This window comes from Eschrichtius robustus, chromosome 4 (assembly GCF_028021215.1).
Source record: "Eschrichtius robustus isolate mEscRob2 chromosome 4, mEscRob2.pri, whole genome shotgun sequence".
NCBI lineage: Eukaryota > Metazoa > Chordata > Mammalia > Artiodactyla > Eschrichtiidae > Eschrichtius > Eschrichtius robustus.
In genome coordinates, this window is record NC_090827.1 from 89,229,737 (window position 1) to 89,252,341 (window position 22,605).

Consider the following 22,605-nt stretch of genomic DNA (forward strand, 5'->3'; position numbering starts at 1 on the left):
TACTACGCACACCCGCGCATAGGCGTGTTGCACTTGGGTAGCAATACTGGGTATGCAAGACGCCAATCCCTCAGAGATCTCACTGCTGGTCAGGCAACATTCACACTCTGACCCACAGGCGTTCACCGGGCAGTCCTTCACTCCTGGGCTGAAAAGCAGAAACCCAACGTTTAAAAAAAAGAAAAAGAACACCGTAAAAGTGCGGGCATGAATTATTTGTTTTATTGTTTTTTACTTAATGCAGAGTCGATGTTTTTGAGTAATGGTAATAAGATGCCCAAAATTCAACATTATTGAACATTTAAACAGTAAAGTATGCGGAAAGAAGCCCTCACATGTTAACTCCTTTAAGTTGTAGCTGGTGGGACAACACAGGATAAAGGCTACTGGGCTTGTCATCATGGTTGATGACATGGGGAACAGCAAAGAGTCCCCACTGTCAACCAACTGTTTAGGCACCAGAGGCAGCACATGTGCCTCCCTTGGAAATGTCTTGGGAGATCTAGAAAGACTCCAGATATGAAAGCCCTTCCTTTCACCTCAGGCTTGAAAGAGACGCCCACCACGGAGGGTATCGAAGAACTCCTGTGGAATAGAAGTAGTTACGATGATATAGTAAAGAAATGGTTCTTCTGTCTTGGAAGTGCACTTGCCGACATGGCCCCTCTCTAACCCACCACCCGCTCCAGGAGGTCATGGGGAAGAGCCTCACACGGTGACCAGATGACACTAGGGCCACTGAGAGCAGCCTTTTGCTGGCTGAAGGCACCGGGTCCTCATCATCCTGAGGGAGGGGGTCGCTGGGTTGTGAGTTACATTCAAAACGCACATCCCACCACAAAAAACTGCTCTCAGCTGCCGTACAGTTGATGCAATTTCAGGCCAAAAGTCTGAAGACTTTGAAAGCCCCAGAATGTCTGGGACCCCTGAAAGTCCTGACATGCAGGGCGACTTCCGCAAGGAATCCGATTCCCAAGGGGTGGAGACTCAAAGGGACACACGGTTGCGTTACATCACGCAACAGCAAAAATGAATACACGACTCTGAAATATGGATATGAAACATCACAACAAAGTAAACATTCTCAGACTCTACAACTGCAGGTCGCACGCTAGCAATACCTGGCAGAGTCTAAAAATTGGTGATTTTCCCATGAAACGTTTATCTACAATGACTGTGATCAATACTTAAGGGCTAAGCAAAAAGTATATGAAAACTATTCTTCTTAAAAGACAAACTTCATTAAATACCAAGCACAGTGATCAAACGTAAGATGTCCAATTTAAATACATCGCTTCCGATTTTTCCCAGTGGTAATCCAGGGCTTCCACAGCAAGAATGGTCAAGGGCCAACCGCACCCCTGCCGGTGACGCTGAAGGTGTAAGTCACACAAAGCCTCCTTGGAAGAACGAAGGGCCACATGTTGGCCAGAGGAATCATCACCTCCGGCTTCGCTGGCTTTTGAAATCCCACAGTATTATGAATGCCCTTTACAGACACAGTGATGAACTGAAAAAGGAAACAATAAAGAAACACAAAGGTGCTTTATTTCAAGTCCATGCCACCTAAATCTACTGAGTACAGTAACCGGGACCGGAGAGGGGACGTATTAGAACCTAAACAACGACGACGACACCGGGACGTTCGCCCCCTGCACTGCGAATCTTAGCTCAGAAGAACCCGTGCGCTGGCAAGCCAGTCTCCTCCCTGAGAAGCACGCTTCACGCTCCGTTCTCCCTCCGGCATCTTCATCTCTCTCAGTTAAGGCCTGGACAGCGTCAGGGCGGTGGCGACCCCGGTTCTGGAGCTGTGCTCTGGCGGGGGCTGGGCTCCGGCCGTCAGCGGCCCGCAGGCTCGGGCGGTGCGGGGCCAGGCTCCGGGCCGCCCAGCTCTGCCGTCTGCCCCTGGAGCCGCTCCACTGTCTGCAGCAGCGCTGACCTCTCCAGCTCCAAGGCCAGGGTCGCTTGCTTCAGCTTGCTTTCACTGGTCAGGAGCTTCTCAATGGTGGCTTCCAGGCTCTGGATCCTCCCATTAGCCACCTAGAGAATAAAAGAAATGAGACTGGAACTGCCCGGGGAGAACATGGGAGATCCACTCTGCGCTCCACCGTCCAGCCTCGAAGGCACTCTGGAGCCCTGTTCTGGCAGAGACACATCTCTCCACGTTTACTCTCAGTTCTGGCCACAGGGGAAGACTCCATTTCTCAGACTCCCTCGCAGGCGGGCTGGGCCGCCCCGAGACCCTCCAGCACCCTCTTCCCCTGTCGTGGCTACTCTGGAAGCCGCCTGTGGAGATGGCGGCTTCCCAGTGCAGAGGGAGCCCGATTCCCGAGTCACCCGCTACAGGAGGACAGCTGTGAGACGGCCCGAGAATGCTTCGTGGAGACACGGTGGAGCGTCCGCGGTGCTGAGCCCTGGGGTCTGGAGCGTTGCTACTGCAGCACAGTCCGGCCCACTTTGACAAATACACGTATTTACAGGTACAAACTGATTTCAGACAGACCATCAGAATGGTTTCTGTGTGAAGGCCCGTGTAGTAACAGCTCTCTACTCTGAACCGTTAATACGCCCTACAGTAACAAGGATGGGCACTTCCCCGGGGACGTGTGTGGAGCGCTCAGGGTGGCCGAGCTCTGCTAAGAGGGTCGCGTGCGTGGCCTCACTGGCCACAGACGCCAGCAGTGCCCCCACTCCCACCCGTCTGCATCCTCGGCACACAATCAGTGTCAGGCCGACCTTCCAGGTGCTTCTCTCTTGCAACGGACCCTCCTCTTCTCTCTAGTCCCCTCGGGCTGGCTTCCCAGGCAACCAGGGAGTTGGCTCCAGTGAAGCGGAGGAGCCTCCTGAGAAAAGCCCCCGCCTATGTTGCTGTCCCCGGGCCTCCTGGCCGATTCCAGCTCTCCGCTGCATTCTCGAGGGCTCAGGCCCGGGGTCAGTAAGGCACCGCACCGGCTCGCTCATCTGCCCGGCCGTCTACGTGTCCCCGGAGATTTTAGGTGGGAAAAACGGTATGTATTTTTTCCCTCATTTTCAAAACAAGGGCAACAGCTTCTTGAACAAGACAACACTTGTGCTAGACAGACAATTCTATGACTCAAAGCCTAGGTCTGGCTGTGACACTGGAACACTCAAAACAGAAAGAAGAAAGGACTGAGATCCTAAGTCTGCCGGCTTACCGGGCAGGGGGCGGTCACGCTCAGTGGGTATGTCCGAGCAGTCCTCTCCGACCCTCACACTCCTCCCACGGTCAAGGCCTGGGACGGGTCCCACCTCATCCCCTCCAGGGGCCCACTCCTTCTGAAGGCCACACACTCCCAGGGGCCCCTCCCAGCTTAGCAGTGAGCTGACGCGCATGGTCATTTACTGGGCAGCATGAACGCCAGGGCTCCTCCTCAGTGAGACCGAAGCCATCTCACGGAAGAAAACACACCTCGCCCTGCACGTGGGTCTGGCCTCCCAAAGCACCCAGCTCACGGGCACTCAGTGACTGGTAGTGGATTATTCCAAAAAATGCGCGTCCCTTAGCATTTGGCAACATCAGACACGTCTAAGCAATCGTCATAAGTACGCTGCTGGACAAATGAGGTTAGACAGTTTAGTCTCCAGTGGCTAGACGACATTCTTAAGTGTTCAACAAGAAAACAGATGGGGCTTTGGTATGTCCAACAACTGTATGAATGGAACAAAGCCAGGAAACAGGTCAATTTTGATACCTGGGCAAAAAAGCAAAGATTTATGTTGGAAAATTAAGTATTGCATTGAACCGCTATCCCTGGACTCTGAAAACTATTTTAAAAAAAAGACAAAAGGGAAAAGAGGTGTGAGTCTCACAGAACTTACGTGGTCTGGCTGAAAGTAATTCCACATGACTCAGAGGGTAATGGGAGAACTATATGCAGGCACCCACAAACTGACACACCACAATCCCTAGCCCAACTCACTCTTTGAGAGCAGCAGTGTCTTAACAAATTTTGGTGGCCTCTGGCACCCAGCACAGCTGGGACCGGCATACGCTCTAGTCTTGAATGATACCTCCAGAAGCACACAGCCACGTGGTCAAGGGAAAGATCATTCCAAGGAGAGCATCTGTTGTTACCAATTACCTCTTGATGCGTTTCTTCAGAACGTAGATGTCTGAGCAGCTTTTCACAACCCCCTCTCTTCACAAAAGGGGTACGGTATCACAGGAGCAGCGCAAAATTACTTCCCCTCTTCATCGCAAAAAAACCCACATGGTAGCAGCCCAATAAAATGAACCTTTTATTTGAGCACTATCCTAACGAGACAAATGCTTCAACTTCAAATCTGAGCTTTGTTAGAAATGTTTCCATCCTGCCATACTTCAGGGACCTACTGTTTGTTTGGAAGGCATTTAAAATTACCAGCTACACTGCAGACCCTTACGTGCAAGATAAGGCTCTTCGTTCCCCGGCACCTCCCCTTCAGGTTACAGCTAAGACACCCTGGAGAAATCGTCCTCAGGCATAGTTTCAGTTAGGACAGCTCAATCTTAGAGGGAAAAAAAGCTAACTTTCGGAATGTGACTGGTAGTCAGGCCTGGGTAAGGATAGACTTTTCTTTGTTCCTCTACAGCAAATATCTACTAGGTTTCTACTGGGGTAAAAATCCCTGCTGGGGGGAATACATTTTAGACAGGGGTTGATTTATTAAGCTCCAAAGGCTGGCCTTTCTCCCATCACTGCCAAGCTTGTGTCTGCAAAGCAGCAACTTTCTATGGAGAAAAGTAAGAGGCTTGGATCAGGATGGAAAGCTTATTCTCAGGACAGCACAGGAATACCACAGAATACACATTTTGGAAAAAATACAAATTTTTCTCCACAGCAAGCTCAAAAATAATTTTTTAAACCACCCCCTTCCCCCCCCCCCCTCCACACACAATTCCTTAACAATGACAGCTTTACCACCCGTATTGACACTTAAAAAGCAGGCTGTATGGTTAGTTTATTCTATCTGATTGGTAGAGGAGTGCTACCCCCTACCCCAACGAAAAGGCATCTTTCTGTCCCTGTCACACAGATGAGGGAATCAGAGCAGAGCAGGTGACAGTGTGGGTGACACTGGACCCAGCAAGATCTGGCTCTCTGGACTGCGCCTCCGTGCTTGCTCCATCTCGCCCTCCTGCATGCACGGTCTGGGTTTGCCTTTCTACTTACTGTATGTCCTCATCCGCATTTATCCATGGGTAAGATGGAAGCTTCCAGAGGGGAGAACTGTGTCCCTTCATGAACTGAATTTTTGCATTTGCACCAGGGACTCACAAGTCCTGATCACAGGCTCTGGTTTACTCTGTTAGGGAGATTCTGTGGCACTTCCTCACTCGATATCACTCCGTGGACCTAGCTGGGTTTCGCTCCTGAAAGCTCATGCCTTTGATCGTCTCGTCATTACTCAAAGCGCAATCGCTGGCTATTCGGCGAATAAATAGTACGACGGCACCCTGAACCCAAGTTCAGCTCTGGGTCTGTCTCCTGAAAGGGTTAAGTGCAGAAATAGCCTCTCAGAAAGTTCCAGGACAGTCTGACCTTAGCAAAGGATAATCTGTCTGCTTCCTAACAAAAAGGAACAATTCTCCTGGGCTACCTTTGATCCCAACTACAAACAACCAGAAGAGAAAGGGCCTACGGCCATGGGAAAACCCAGCCCGCTGGTGCCTCTGTTGAGTTAATGAACTACCACACGCTCAAGGTTCGGGAGGCTGCCTTGTAAATATGCCCTACCTGCAGTTGTTCAAGGAGGTCAAGGTTCTGTTTGCGTAAGCTGCTGTTGGTTTTCTCTAATCTGTCCATTCTTTGGTTGTCACTGAGAGGAGAGGAATCGATAAGTTCTTCCTGAAGCACGTGGTACTCAACTTCATAAGCTTGTAACTGTTTAGAGATGTCCATCACAAACACCTGTGACACACAGAAAAGCCATCAGGCACTGAAAATGAGAAAAATCACACACACACACACACACACACACACACACGTGACCACGTCGACGGGTGCCCATGAAGCACCTACTCTGTGCCTGATACTATTAGTGATAAACAAGGAAAACTCTCTGCACTGAGAAGGGAATAATTTTACTTGGGAAGAGAGGATTTAAGAAGCATTTGGGGGGACTTCCCTGGTGGCCCAGTGGTAAAGAATCCGCCTTACAATGCAGGGGATGCGGGTTCGATCCCTGGTTGGGGAAATAAGATCCCACAGGCCGCGGGGCAACTAAGCCCGCCCACCTCAACTACTGAGCTGGCACGCCTCAACTAGAGAGCCTGTGTGACGCAAACTACAGAAGCCCACGCGCTCTGGAGCCCGCGCGCCACAACTAGAGAGAGGAAACCCGCACGCCACAGCTGGAGAGGAGCCCACGCACCACAATGAAGAGCCCATGCGCCGCAACGAAAGATCCCGTGTGCCACAACAAAGATCTCGTGTGCCACAACCAAGACCCAATGCAGCCAAAAGTAAATTAAATAAATAAATAATATAATAAATTTTAAAAAAAAGAAGCATTTGGAAATAAACCAAAGGTAACAGTAAGTGTAGGTCTCTGATACTCATTTTTCAAAAGCCAAAACCTTCTTTTTTAAAATGCTTATAAGAGTTTATTTTTACTTCTTATTTCAGTACTTAGATCATTTTTCTCTGAAAATTCTATTAGATTAGATACACAACTATGGGTCAAAGAGAGAATAAAACAAAACAAAAGAATCACAGCCCCATTTGCCCAGTCACCAGGTCAAAGTTTAATTATAGTTCAGTTGGATTTTCAGAGTTACAAGAACAGCTAAGTAATGGAACTGTTTACTAAAAAACCCTATTCTGCACGTAAGATATGCAGAAATGAGCCAAAACCCAAATGTCACCCACATAGATGAGTGAATACAAAACAATGCCTGAGTTGCCTTCCTTTCCATAATAGTAACAGTCATGAAAAGAAACCACTCGTGTGAAAAACAACCCCAACGTGCACAAGTGAGTGAGCTGTGCATATCTGCACTTTCTCTTGATGAGTGAAGTGAGCTGGATGGAAGCTGGGACGATGAGGGGTCAGAAGGCAGAGGCTGCTGCCGCCCCAGGTGTGAAGCCCCGGCGTGGATCTGAGAATTCAGTCACCACATAAAAAAAGCCAGATCAGAACACACATTTAAAGAATGAAATTACCCTTTATAACAGCAGAAACTAACTCTTCACAGCATTTCCTTAAGAAAGAAATTCCAACACAGTTAAAAATCAATGAAAAACTCATTTCCCTTGATGGTACCCTATTAGCATTCAAACACGAATGAGTCCCATCTTTCCTGAAATCAATTTTCAAAAACCATGTTTACTTTCTCACCATTCCCAGAAATCTTATTTTCTCTTCCAATCTTATTTTCTCTTCCTTGAGATTAATTTTTCAGCTTCCTGGTTTTCAATTTAATTCAATGACTAATACTAATTAGGCACAAAAGTTCACTATAGGCCAAAAAAGTAATACACGTTGTATTTGTGACGTGCGTGCGTGTTTGTGTGTGGAGTTGACTGCATTGATGGGATTCTCTGCTGTCCCTCAGAGCGACCGTGAGCTGGCAGGGATTATCATCTCTATTCTACAGTCAAGAAAACTGACTCAGAAGCTTTCAGTCAGCCCTTGAACGGGGGCTCGGCTGGCGACTCCCCGAATGACCCTGAGCAAGTCACTTGACCTTTCCTGGCCTCAGCTCCCGGCCTCCACCACATGGAGGTGGTAACACCTACCTGACAGCATAGCTGTGGGGAATCATGAGACACAGGCCTGGCAAGCTGAGTTGGTGCCCTAACTTAGCTAAGGGATCTGCTCCCACACAGCTGTCACAAAACCCCTCCCATCCAACCTTGTGCTGCAGCAAAATGACAAAGGATGCCACACCACGGAACTTCTGAACAGCTCAGAGTAAAGACCACACACATTAAAACCGAGATTGCTGTGGCATTAGTGTGTAATTATAAACACGGTGCGGGATAAATGTCACACACACACACTTTATTTCCACAGAGGTTTTTAAATGAGCTCCTAACCTGGAAAACCTGGGGATAAAACCTCTGGCCTTTGATCCAGATGGATGGGCAGCTATGGTTAATGGCTCTCAGCTGTGCACAGAGCGGAGGGATTTATTAATCCCCAGGAACCATCCTGGGTCACAATCATCTCTGCTCAACTGCATCATTACCTCCTGGCTGCCAAAACACACACACGGCCCTTGCAGCCGTGCCTGGGAATTTATTACCGACCATGGCAGCATATGGCTGGCGGTGACAGGAGCGCCCTGGTCCTCAAATGACGCTTTCTCACGTTGCTGTATAGTCTTCACAACCCTAATTATAAATGGCTTCATGGTATTCTACCAACTCGACGTATCAATAACCATGTTAATCCAGTCATCACATGCTGGATATCTAGTTACTTGTAAGTTTTTGTTATAAACGACAACTTTAAACATCCTCATATGTACGGCTTTTCCCATATTTTGGATTATTTCCTAAGCATACATTCCAAGAAATGGGATTACTGAGTCAAAGGGTACAAATATTTTACTGGCTCGTGATACATATTGCCAAATTGCTTCCCAAACGGGAATAATCCACATACAGTGCCATTAGCAACGTAAGAATGTGCCAGATACAGTATACCCTTGGCACTGGGTATTGGGATTAAAATGTTTCATTTTGTTATTCTAGGAAGGTAAAGCATTATGTGCTATTTAAATTTAAATTATGCACGAAGCTAAATATTTCCCCAGATATCTGTTTGCTAGACGCGTCTCCTCCTTTAGAGAACTCGTTTCTCTTCTTGGCGCGCCTGTTCTTGGAGACTTGGTGTTTCTCTTTGCTGTCTGTGGACACTCTGTAATGAAGCCATCAACGCTGATGGCTGCAGAACTAAGTCACATACTTTCCACCCTCCCCACCCCCAGACCCTTCCCCCCAGCCTGGTGGTCTCAGTGGCATACCAAGAGCTGGATGGGGGAGCCTCTGCCTGGGTATCAAAAATAAGGGGGCGCAGTGTCTGTAGTGAATTTAAAAACAAAAATAAACCCAACTAAAAGTTGGTCTGCTTTTTATTATCACCACATGCAAGCAATTCTAAACAATGTCAGTAGTAAAGTACTCCTCCCTGCCGAACCGCACCCTCTTGTTACGGCACTGACTGGCCTTTTAAAAAACTAATTTTCAATAGCGCAAGCTGCCCAAGCAGTTAAGGGCTCCTCCCAAGGCAGAAGGGGCAGTCTCACCACTGTGATTTTGAAGAGCATCTTTTGAACAAAGGAACTTTGTTAAGATTCTGGTTTCTCTCCTACAAGCTCAACTAGAACAGAGACTTGTCTGGTGTGCTTACAATGAAGTCGCCCACAGCAGAGCTTTCCAAGGTGCCCCCGTGTTGTGTGTGTGTGTGTGTGTGTGTGTGTGTGTGTGTGTGTGTGTGTGCGCGCGTGCGTGTGCGTGTGTGTGTGCACGCGCATATCTCCTGGGCATCTTGCTGAAATGCAGATTCTGACTCAGCAGGTCTGGAGTGGGGGGCCCAGATTCTGCATAAGTTCCTACGTGATGGTGCTGGTCTGGGGCCGCACTTGGAGCAGGGCCCAAAGGACGTGGAAAACAGGCTATTTGCCCTGTCCTCCAAAGCCCCCCTTCACCTGCTCTCTTCCTTACACTGACCTGAGGCTGCACAGGCACACGGCACTCGCTGTGATGAGACGAAACCCCTGACCTCCCTTCTCCTCCTTTCTGTTTACTCCCAGGGCTTCTCCCTTCTTGTGAGGCGATTTTTATGGCTCACGTTCAACTGACAGTGAAGTCACACTGAGGAGCTGCCACAGAGCCTGAGACCCTTGTCCCCACGCCCTGGACTCTGTCAACTCTGGGCCTGCCCCTCGGTGGCGGCTCCCAGCCTGTCTGCGCTGAGCGGGAGCCCAGGGCCCTGTTCCTTGGGGACTCTCCCCACCCTGGATGCAGACTGTGTCCCAGCTGCTCGAGCTGAGCTTCCACGGAGACGGTATTTAATGAAACGGAGCCTGGCTATCACAGAGATCCAGCCCAGCTCCATCCTCCCACACACAGGACAGCAGCATGCAAAGAACGCAATATCACTTCCACCCTGTGGGCTCTCCAAGGCTGCAGAGAAATCGCGCTGCCCCTCGGGCCTCCCCTCTGAGTAGAACCTGAGACTAGAGCACCCTCTGCAGGGAGGGGATGGGAGGGGGCAGCGAGCAGGCAGAAAGCTTGACAGCCTGCAGAGGTCAAGTTCCAGATGGAACACGTTGGAGGGAAGGAGGGTGGAGAGCTGCCTGGCATTGAGTCTTGTTTCCCAGCGAGACCTGTGGCAGGCTGAAAACCTGGACCTCAGATGCAGATGCTGCGTCCCTACTTCCAATCCCCGCGCCTCCCCCCTGGGAAAGCTGAACCGGCGCCTAGAACTTCTCTCTCGCTCCCGTGCCTTTGCACGTACCATAATGGGGGGTTAGCTGACTACAGCCCGTGGACCAAGGCTGTCCCGCCACATGCTTTGCAAATAAAGCTTTACTGCAACACAGCCGCTTCATTCTGACAAATACTGGCTCTGGTGGCCTTCATGCTGCAGGGGCTGAGCTGACCTCACATGACTTTATGGTCCACAAAGGCTGAAACACTTCCTCCCTGGCCCTCTGCAGAAAAGGCCCAGCTGAACTCAACTCCCTCAGCTCCCCGGTCCCCACTCCCCACTCACTGCTCACTCCCTGCACAGCCCGCTCCTGCAGCCCTTGCACAGCACCACTGGAGCTCCCACCACTCTTGCAATTACTGGTTACACGCTCCTTTTCTACACAGGATGGGCTCTGGTGTCCCAGAGCACGTTACACTCTTGGCTCTGCCACCTCGTACGGGGTGCTGGGCGTTTACTCCCTCCGGGCCCCAGAGCTGTTAAAGGAGCCAATGAAATAAAGCAAGCCAAGTTCAAAACGGATGCCTGAAACAACAGTAAGTATCCTTTACAGACGAGGGGAGGAAAATGTGTTTTTTTTTTTCTGGGGCTCAATACCCAGAAGGTAACCACATCGGCGAGGCTGCCTGCCTTTTAGCCAGGCCCCAGGCAGCAGGTCAAGGCGCTCACTGGCACAGACTTGGGTTTAGGGAACCAAGGCTCTTGCATTTGCCCCTGCAGCCAAAAAACATACGTATGTGCAATGAAAGCTCTAAAAGGGAGGAAATGCATGGAAACGTCAGAAAGTAAAGAATCCAAGGGTGGAGAATTCAGTCTTAATATGCAGGTACAGTACAGAAAATCTCTGATTAAATGACACCCGCAGACACTTGGTGGAGCCGAGTAGCTGCGAAAGCGTTTGAAGTGAGAGGGCCTGAGTCTGAAACCCTACCTTTCCACTTCTCAGCAGCATGACGGTGGGCCAGCTAATCAACCACTTCGAACCCTAGGTTGCTCGTGGGTTGAAACCACTTGTCCTCTCAGGAATTTGGTTATGACTGAATGAGATCATGCGTGTATATGCAGAGTCACACAGAACCTGGCAAAAAGCAGGGCGTCAACAAGCCAGAGCTATTCACACTGAGAGGAAGGCACCAGGGAAGTAAAGGCCTCTCAATTAACTGAAGAAGAAAGTGCAGAGACGAAAAGAGCTGCTCCTTCACGTAGGCAAATGAAATGTGCAGAGACCCAAAGTGGCACCCGGACGAAACCGTCTCCCTCTTCCAGCCCAGACTTGCCTCCTTTTCTGGGCTCAGCACCTAAGGAGGGGCAGCAAATGAAAGCACAAACTGCTGCAACTGGGTGCAACCCACCACTCTCGGACTATCAGAAATCCTCAGAAGAAGGATGTTTTAAAACCCAGCTTTATTTCACTATTTGCTTTTACCTAATTGCTCTATGTTTTCATTACATTAGCAGGTGAGGTAAGTTCTAGGCTAATGAGAGGCCCCGACTGCTGAGTCTGTGGGATCTCTGCGTTGGGCACCTTCTGGAGCACTCAGCCATCCAGCCTCTGAACACTTCCAAGGGTGACCTCACCCTCTGCCAGGCAGCTCAGTCCTGCATGGTCAGCAATCATTACTGGAAACTTCTTCCTGATACAGAGTCAAAATCTGCTCCCACTCCTAACCCAGGCCATTAACAACTGGTCGAGCTGCAATTCCAGGATCACCTCACCCTCAACCCCTAACATTTCAGAGAGTGATACGTGCATATATGCAATGCAGTTCTACTGCACACAGAAATCAGAGGGACCAGAACCACAGATGAATGTGGAACTGAACTCTATAAAACACACACACACACACACACACACACTCTCCAGAACAAAGTTATACAATATACACTCTATCACAACTTCATATCAAGTTAAATTTTTAGAAAATTCCAATTAATGCCATTTCAGCACAAAAATCAAAGCACTCATTTTACAAAAGCCTACGTTGAATAAAAATGTATGTATTTCAGAAGAACAAACACCGAGGGGTGACAAATGCCTTTTAATTGTAAGAAACTACCGATAGTTTGTGCTGGTTATCACACCTACACACTCTCAGCACACGCACACGCAGACAGACACACGTTTGATCATGGAACAGGGATTCGAGATGTGCCTCCCACGAGCTGAGCACTGCTGCTCAGGACACAAAGTGGTAGGAAACAGCTCCTCCTCAAAAAAAAAAAAAAAAAAAAAAAGGAAATTCAGCTTCTGCATATCCAGAATCCCTGGAACATTTGGAAGGTCCAGACTGAACCATACCTGACTGATGGTCTTTTCCATCTGCACCAAGCCCAGGTTGGGTAGCGTGCTTTTTATAAAGTCAACTATAGTTTCTAGGTTTTCATGTTGCAGGATCAAGGGCTTATGGCTTCCCAACAGACTTAAAGCCACTTTAAATATGACCTCTGATCCCTGAAGAAAGATCATATCTGGGAAAACACAGAAAAGCAGAAAGTTAAGCCGGACCAGATTCTGATGAAATGGCACTCCATTCCCCTTCACACACATCGAAGAGCAGGACAGTGGGAAATGCAACCCCAAATTATAAGATCCTGGTATTTCAGATAGGGTTGTCAAGACAATATAGCTAATAATAAATAAATAAATAATATATGTAAATATATATATATATATATATATGTAAATATACATACAGTATATATGCTAAACTACTGCTAAAATTTTTTCACAGGTTCAGATAAATCTGTTTTTCACTCCAAAAATATATTAAGTTCAAACATACCTCAAAAGTTGAAACTGTGAAAAAGAAAACTTTTCATTAGTCTATTTTTTCAGGAATTCTCTGGATTTCAAAGGAGTTATTACTAAAACATATATTTTTATGAGTAAAACAAAGATGTGTGTAAATACTCTATCCTAATTTCTGCTGCTGTAAGTGAAGAAAACGCCTCTGCTTCCTCTGCTTTGAAATAAGGGGTTGAATTAAAAGATCTCTAAAAACTGTAAAAAGCCTGCACCATTGCAAAAGTACATTATTAAATACTTAACAAGTATACTGAATTTTAGCATAATAATGGAATAAAAATTTTTTTCCCTCTGAAGAATTCAAAGAACTTTATCAGGGTTATTTTCTAGTTCTTGCCATCTTTTCCCTTAGAATGGCTGGCGAATGTTAACAATCCCCACACTTACTGTGTACAGGGAGAGGGAGGGCAAGTGGGCCCCCAGCCAGCCCAGCCCAGCCCAGCCCAGCCCAGCCCAGCCCAGCCCAGCCCAGCCCTGGATCCACCCTCCCCAGAGCTGAAGCCATTCAGAAAGAGACTCCAATGTCCTGGGGCTCGAGCACAGCCCTAGTAACTAAATGCTGGGTGACTAAATTTGGGAAAGTTACCTAACAACTGGAATAATAATGTAAGAAGAAATATAATTTTAAAAGATGGGAGCATAAATCTAATTAGAGGCAACTGTCAATATTATTTTTTTTTTCTGGGAGTGCTGCAGAAGAATGGAAGGGACAAAGAAGCTGTACTTTCCATCAAGTCAAGGAAGACAGAAGCAGGTGAGAGGGAGAATTCCTAGCCTCTGCCTCCCTGGGTGGTTTAGGGTGATGAGAAGTGAAAGCCATTAAGAAACAAGCCACTGAGCGCAGGCTGGAGGTGTCCCAGGGTGGTTTGTGGATGGCATAAGGGAGACACCCAAGCACCGGCTGGCTGGGTCAGCCCCGGAGATGCTGCGAGACCATCACGTGAGCAGACCTGGCGCCCGCTGCGAGACCATCACGTGAGCAGACCTGGCGCCCGGCTGGGTGCAGCCCTGCGGGCAGCCGCTCCCAGAGAGCCCAGGGCCACACTGCTCCCTCAACTTCACACTGCTCCTGGTTCAGGGCAGCTCCAGGCAACTGAAAAGGACAGATGCTGCCTCCTCAAGTCTGGCTGTAGGGGCTGGGAAGATCAACTGGAGAACAGATCACATCTTTGAAATCTGAACTTCTTAGGGGTAGGAGTACATGTATCGAGGCAGTGCTGTGGTAGAACAGTCCCGCGAAATGTCTGATTTAAAAAATATGCAGTCTACCCATGTAATTCACCACTACAGAAAACACAAAGATCTAAAACTGCGCTACAGGGGCTTCCCTGGTGGCGCGGTGGTTAAGAATCCGCCTGCCAATGCAGGGGACACGGGTTCGAGCCCTGGTCCGGGAAGATCCCACATGCCGCAGAGCAACTAAGCCCGTGCGCCACAGCTACTGAGCCTGCGCTCTAGAGCCCACGAGCCACAGCTACTGAAGCCCGCGCGCCTAGAGCCCGTGCTCCGCAACAAGAGAAGCCACCGCAGTGAGAAGCCCGCAAACTGCAACGAAGAGTAGCCCCCGCTCACCGCAACTAGAGAAAAGCCCTCGCGCAGCAACGAAGACCCAACGCAGGCAAAAAAAAATTTTTTTAATAAAATAAAATAAAATAAGGTTGTGCTATAACCAAGACATATTTTTAAACAGAAATGACGTTTCCAAAAACAAAGTAAATTTGAAGTTTCTTTGGTTTAGACAGTAAGACTTCCTTTCAATATATGAACACTTATAGCTGAATAAAAACTGATGGCATCTATCAGAATCAATATCAAGGCATTCTCTGCAGGGATTCTGGGGGAGTGGACTGCACTACCAGACCAATGACGTGCTATAGCTCAGCATCTTCAGTCTCTGGGGCAAGTACCTTAAATTTAGATATAGTCCCACATCTACGCCAGTTAAAATAAATAACAACTGGGAAACTTTTATGAGCATAATCAAATACACAATCCACATCAGCAGTCTTAAGATTAACAATGGTCTTCCAAGTTTTATTCCTTTAGGATCTTGGTTTTTATAACAAAGCTACTTACTAGTAGAGTGCTTCCTGTGATTCTGAACTTTTCCAAACTGTATGAAGAAAACAAAGGTAAATCTGGAGAGGTGGTTTTTTTACTTAACTCTTTTTTGGTTATCTTAAAACCAAAACAAAACAGAATACAAAAGGGAAGAAAATGCCCCAAGGAAAGGTGGCTGCCGAACCCAGCCTTAAAGAACCAACAGAAACTCCCCAGTCAAGAAGTCAGGGAGTAATACTCCGAGCAGAAGGAAAAGAAGGTGTAAATGCTGAGGTGTGAAAGCACACAGCATGGGCACGAGCCCGAAAGAGTAGGTAAGGCAGGAGCCCTGGTCATGGGGCCAGACTGTGAGGGGCCAGGCCATTCTACCTGTACCAGCGTGCACACACCAGGGGCACAGAAGGCCTTCTCTTCCTCTTTCCTGAGTAGGTCAGCGTATTCCTTGGTTAGGAGATGATGCCAATGAGATCCCGGTTATGGGTCTGAGCCTTGCAAGGAAGGGCCAGTTAACTTTAGACGGAGAAAAGCCACCTTTTTTTTTTTTTTTTTTTTTTTTTTTTGGCCGTGTTGGGTCTTCACCTCCGTGCGAGGGCCTTCTGTAGTTGCGGCAAGTGGCAGCCACTCTTCATCGCGGTGGTGCGCGGGCCTCTCACTATCGCGGCCTCTCTTGTTGCGGAGCACAGGCTCCAGACGCGCAGGCTCAGCAGTTGTGGCTCACGGGCCCAGTCGCTCCGCGGCACGTGGGATCCTCCCAGACCAGGGCTCGAACCCGTGTCCCCTGCATCGGCAGGCAGACTCTCAACCACTGCGCCACCAGGGAAGCCCAAGCCACCTTTTAAGAGCCACTGACAAGACCATGCTGATTCCCAGCAGCAGACGCCCCTGTGCATGCTGCCAGATGCCGCAAGATGCCTGACTCACCAGCACTCCTGGAGGCCCACCCCAGGTGCCCATCCTTCTGACGACAAGCCGGCCAGTGGTCTGCACGAGTGAGGCTGGGAGAGCTCAGCCCCAGAAGCTTCTGTGAGGCTAAGGAGGCTTCAAATAAGGATTTCCTTTCGGGACACGACTGAGGAATGTATCTGAAGGGTTGAAGGAAGGACCCCTCAAAGCTCTGCTGAGAAGGGGCTCCTACATTTATCTGACTACACTTAGGGGCAACATCTGTATCCCTCAGAGACAATTAGCACACCTTTTTCTCCCTCTGCAAGTTTTAAAAATTAAGTAATTTTTAAATAATAGTAAAGAAAAAGGTTACCTATAAACCCACTGCCCCAACCCAATTACTGTCATTTTTGCCCATTTCCCAATCCCTATACATTTACATACTAGAATTTTTTTTTTTTTTTAAACAATAGTCTCCTTGGAAAAGTGAGTTGATTTCCCACATTTGAAAATCACTGCACAAGGAAGTGAGCTGCTAAGTCTTTCAGCAGCGCGGCAGGAGCCCAGCTCACAACCCTGTGGCCGACTTTCCTTCTCTCCTTTTTTAAGCCCACCTAGAAACAGGCAAAGGGGCTCATCGGGCAGGCAGTAGAGGGAACCTTAAATTCAGCTGACTCCATCACCTTGCAAATTGTTTGCTGAGAACACCACAAATAACTACTTTGCTTTGAAGACACTTCGGCAGCCCTGCTATCGTGGTAACGTGTATGGCAACTCTATCTGAAACTCCCCACGACATTAGAAGTGCCATTTTCCTATGGGGGGGGGGGGCGGGAAATGATCAAGGCAAAGCACACGGCCAGGAGGTGAACTTATCCTACATCCCTTTTCCAGCCACCTTTGTCTCTGTCGCGGGCCAGCCCTCTCCTGATCTTTCTCTGGGAGGCTGCGGTCCTCCAGCTGTGATATCCCCACATTTCACCAGGAACAGGCAGGAGAGAGATGAAGGATGCTGACAGCCTTGCGGTAAGATGACAGCGCAGACTGGGCAAAGACTCACTTCATCACCGCTGTATCGCGTTACCCGGAAGAGCCCTTTTCCCTGGCCACCCAAACAGTCTTGTTTCCCAGTCTAGTTTAGTCCTGAAGCCTCTCAGAACCCCTCCCTACATTACAGGTGGCTTCTGTGTTTGGCCAAACCCTGATCTTTAGATTCCACCTCCTCTCTCATCCACTTGGCAGCACATCCTATAGAAAACGTCAGGAGCCTAATAATAGCACAGCCACCACCTCCAGCAGGAGCAAGGCAGGTCCTATTTTTCAGACTTTTTTCCCCCAAAGGTAGACATCAGGAGGTGAACAGAACAAGCATCTCTCCCAGGACCCCTCTACAACCAGACTGGAAAAATACAGGAGGAGGCGATTTTACATTATGTGACACCTGACATCCAGAAGAGTGTGGTTAATTACCATGTAAAGGTCGAGGCTCGGGCATCACTGGCAGCTGTCCCTCCAAGTAGCGTATACTTAGTTCGAGGTAAGCTATTAATCTATGTATGAGCTACGCTGACTGCAAGCTGAGAATCCGTTACTTACATATAAAATAGTGAAGAGTTAACAAAAGTCCTCTTGTTTTTAGGTTTTATCCAGGCCTAAAGGCCTATAATGAAATGGACCCCAGGCCAAAAAAGCCTACAGTATATATATATATATATATATATACATGAACGGCAGGCTTTGGGATTTAAAACGAAGCTACCCACCAATGCGGAGCTAAGTCACCGATGCTAAATATAGAAATGGTTTTTTAAAAAAACCTATCTTTTCTATGGTTTCACCGTACCAATAAAATGGTTCACTTTTAACTACTGATAGATGGAATGACATCACAACACAGTGCTGTCTTGAGTCCCCACTTGCTACCTATAATCTCAGGAGCCCTGAGCCCTTAGCCAGCTGGACACGAACCCACTCAGTGCAGCGGGGGTCTGTGGGCTCCAGGACTCACAGAGACTGGCATCGTTAGGCATAATGTACAAGAAACTCCAAGACCCACCTCTGACTACATAATATCGAGAAGAAGACCCTGCTTTCACCGGCTTCAGCTGTACTTACGACGTCATGAGGGTGAGCTTCAGAGAGTTCTGAATATTCTGCAACAGAAGGGCTGTCATTTCCAAAGCAGATTTTGTCTGTCTGTTTGGTTGCTGTTAATGCCTCTTACCAACTTCTGCAGTGAGGGAAGAGCTCTGCCCCCAGAGCTTTACGGCCCTAGAGCCCAGAACTCTGGGCAGCAGCAGCTTCCGTGCCTGCGGCTGGGGCAGTGACCACTCGGCGCTGGCCCTTCGGCCCTTCCTGCTCAGCCCCCTCTGTAGAGTTTTCTTCACAAACAGTGTAATTCAATGCTTGAGCTGTTTTCAAACCATCTAATAACACTCCCCCCTCCCCCTTTCAATCTTCACTGCTCTCCATTACCCTTCTGAAAAAAACACAGTAAAGAATCAGGAGAAAAAGTGAAGCAGACTAACGATTTTCTTTTCATTTCCAGAGTAAGAAAAGTAGAACACACAGAAATGTTTGGCAAGAAGGACTGAAGCCTACAGCTAAACATCTTGTAGTTTCTGTGACTCTTCTTTGGTCAACTAAGCAGATAATTTTGAGGACTTCTTTAAAAAACTATGGTATAAAACCTTCATGAAATCTCACTAATGATTTGTTTAACCAGGAAAAGAGTGTTTAGTATCAATTATTTTCAGTGCTTATTTTTTTTTTAGGGACGGAAAATAAAAATCAATTTGGGGAGGTAGCTATGCAAAAATGGGGAGAGTAGTGAATATTTTAAGAACCTAGATTCTCCTAGTAAAGCCAAATGGGAAATTCTTTATAAGTTCTTGCGGACAGAAGTAAATGATAATAAAAATCTAGTACTTTGTGGGGGAAGAGGAGGAGAGAAGACTACTCAATGCCCACTTAAAAAGCAAATTTTAGGCGGGCTTCCCATGTGGCGCAGTGGTTAGGAATCTGCCTGCCAATGGAGGGGACATGGGTTCGGGCCCTGGTCCGGGAAGATCCCACATGCCACGGAGCAACTAAGCCCGTGCGCCACAACAACTGAGCCTGCGCTCTGAGCCCACAAGCCACAACTACTGAGCCCATGTGCCACGACTACTGAAGCCCACACGCCTAGAGCCAGTGCTCCGCAACAAGAGAAGCCATGCAATGAGAAGCCTGCGCACCACAACGAAGAGTGGCCCCGGCTCGCCACAACTAGAGAAAGCCCGCGCACAGCAGCAAAGACCCAATGCAGCCTAAAATAAATAAATTTATTTTAAAAAAAAAAAAAAAAAAAGCAAATTTTAGGATTTCTAGAATCTAGATATACAAGTGGTCTGCCCAAAGCTGCCTAAAGTGACTCTCTCTTTTGTGAACAATCTCTTTAAGATGGTCTCTAAATCCTAAAAACGAATCTAAAAAAGTATAAGAGCACAGGTTTTTAAGCTATCAAGTGACTCAACATAAATGGTACTTTGAAACCACTTGGTATGTGATGACAATCAATTTTTTAATAACCTCTTCCTCCACAGTAAAAAGATAAAAAGAACCTGAATTGTCAGAATTATTACTTCATCCTGAAGCAGGGAAAGCACACTGTACAAGAGCTGACTGCTCACAGCATGTCACTCGGGCTCCTACCCCTGCCAGGTCAAGGCAACATTTTACATTTTTTTAATTTTTAGTTTTTTAAATTGACGTGTAATTGACAAGGCAGTTTTGAGACTTTGCACGTGAACATTCGTTTAAAACTTTGACAATCTTCCCGAAAAGTAAATCAAGTAAACGGGAGATGGTTTGAAATGTCACCCACCCACCCACAGCGACGGGGGCACAGCAGTGGGAAGATGACGCGGGGGGGGGGGGGGGGGGGGGGCGCGTGAGGACGGACCGTGGGTTGGCGACACAGACGTGCCTTCGAGAGCGCGCCGGCAGAGGAAGCGAAGAGCCAAGGGTAGGGGAAGCGGAGCGAGAGGAGAAGACGCAGGGGAGACCTAGAAAGAGCAGTGGCCCAGGACTTCCGGTGGAGAAGTCTCAGGGAGCTCAGCGAGCAAGCCCCAGGCCAGAGAGGTCGAGGAAGAGGCTCGGGAGAAACATCTCTGGGCCCCACGCCAGGCACCTCGGCCCAGCCTGCAGCAAGCCTGCTCCAGGGGGAGCCTGGGGGGAGGGAGTCGGATCTAAGCCCACAAGGAGGCATGGAGGCGAGGCCCTGACCATCAGAAGTTAAGCAGGTCCTGCACCTTCCGAAGCCCAATCCTCACTAAACTGAGAGTGACAAATTAACAGCCTGTCTCTTGTAGAAGACGCAGGTATAAAAATGAGAAGAATCACCGCGGAGCGACGACACACGGCTCCCATCTAACTCGAGGACGCGGGTCCCGGTGAACAGACTCACACACACTCACCGAAGACTCTGGCTACGAACCCCAGGGGGAACTGCGAGGCGAACACTGTGAGGAACCAGGGCGCGGCGTAGAGGCTGGGGCCGATCTCGTGCTCCTCCAGGTGATTGTAGAGGTCTCTGTGGTAGTCGTGGAGCAGCCTCGAGAGCTGGTACATCTGGATCTGCAGGGACACGCACACAGGGTCACCGCGGGAGATCAGCACCCACCCCACTCGGAGGCGGAAGGACCACGGAACTCTCCTCGTGGCTCCTGAGACCCTTGCTCTCGCCCTCCGTCATCCAGCGAGTGCTCGCTGGGGCTGCGGTGGCGAGGCGGGGGCCGGGCTGTGCCCGGGGCGCTCACGGCGGGGCTCCTCCGGCCACGGCCTTTCTTCTTACCGTTCCCTCGCGCTCCTCGGCTGGGAGAGGCTACGCGTCTGTCTTGTGGCAACGTTTCGTAAGTTCTCTTACAGATACACATGCTTAGCAAAACCCAAAGCCAGGGGAACCTGAAGTAAAAAGCCAGCCTCTCGCCAACAGCAGAGTGAGAGCACAGCCTGCAGAAGCATGCTACTGTACCTGTCCCCTAAGTTCCCGCTGAACCCCCCCAAACCACTCAAGAGGCAGGACAGGTGTGACTTCTTCAGGTTTACAACACAGGAAAGTTCAAATAAGCTGACAAGCGTTTACCTCGAGACGGAGAAAAGTTTTCCGAGTGGGCTGGACGTGAGCTCAGGGGGCTCCCTCTTCAGAGTGACGCGGCTCTGGCAGGAAGCCCATGAGGGTCCCGGGGCTCACAGCTGGCCTACAGCCAGCCCCGACTGAGCAGTCCCTGGCCCGAGCCCAGAGGACCAGTGACCTGGAGAGGGCGCTACAGCTGGATATGGACTGCCCACAATGGGAAAAACTGTTTCCGGGAGGCCAGATGACATAGCTCTCTCAGGTACCAGCTGCGGCTCTTTTGTATCAAAAAGAAATCTAATCTCTAGGCCACCAGCCCAAACACAGCCGTGTGTATACTATACTACATACGACTTGTGTAATATACTATATCAGTATATACTGTTGTATACTATACTATACAAATCTGAAACATTCCACTCTCTGCGATGGCAGGCGCACCTACATTAAATACGCTAACGGGGGTATGTAGGAAGAACCCGACAGCATGTGTGGACAGTGTTATGCGGGCCCAAATCTCCTGGTGAACGGGATGGCTTCCTTCTATGGGATTTATGTTCACGTGGTCCACACACACAGGTGGAGGTGAAAGGATTTCTAGCCATGTTGTTCAGTGCTCTGGAAAAGTCCTTGGCTCTAACGTACACTTTCTAAGGCTCTGATATCAGAGTATCTTGCTGGTAAGCAAACACGTAAACACATGTTCCAACATTTAGGAATATCCTCAAAGCAGGATCCAGAGTTCTCCCCACCTCTGAAAGGCGGTGGTAGCAGCAATGGAACACACTGTTGTATGGGGTTTTCTTCTGACATGACCTGCCACCTGTCACTCATTCATTCAACAAATACGGACGAGGTGCCCACTTCATCCCAGGCACTGGCCTAGGAACTAGGGACTCAGCCCCAAGACAGGTAAGATCCCTGCCCTCTCATGATATACGCTAAGGAGAGCCAGAAAATAAACAAGTAAATAAATAAGGAAACAAGATAATTTCAGGCAGTAAGTGTGTTACGCAAAAGGAATGAGACAGGATCACGTGACACAGCGAGCCGGGGTGGGTGGAAGAGGGGGGACACGGCACCTGCGTGAACAGGTGATACCTGAGCTGGACCTGGGATGGCAGGGGTTGAGGGGTAGGGATGGGATCCCCGGCAGAGGAAGAAGCAAATACACTGGGAGGTTAGGAATCAGACCACCTGAAGGTGGTTTGATAAAGGGTAAAAGGGAGGGTGCCCTGGAGTCAGACAGGCCTAGGTTTAAATTCCAGCTCTGCCACCTGCTAGCTGTGTGACC

At 48.8% G+C, this 22,605-nt stretch overlaps 1 protein-coding gene across 5 annotated transcripts in view; it reads right to left on the reverse strand.

Annotated features, from left to right (window-relative positions):
* Positions 1-200: 200 nt before the first annotated feature.
* Positions 201-22,605, reverse strand: part of TBC1D1 (TBC1 domain family member 1) — a 221,745-nt gene continuing 199,340 nt past the window's right edge. For all 5 annotated transcript variants that reach the window (XM_068543119.1, XM_068543114.1, XM_068543117.1 and 2 more), the window contains 4 exons: positions 20,653-20,812; positions 12,743-12,912; positions 5,739-5,912; positions 201-2,040 (listed from right to left, as the gene is read on the reverse strand). In XM_068543119.1, coding sequence (XP_068399220.1) covers positions 1,840-2,040; positions 5,739-5,912; positions 12,743-12,912; positions 20,653-20,812 — 705 coding nt within the window. In that variant the 3' untranslated portion in view covers positions 201-1,839. The remainder of the gene's footprint in view (positions 2,041-5,738; positions 5,913-12,742; positions 12,913-20,652; positions 20,813-22,605) is intronic.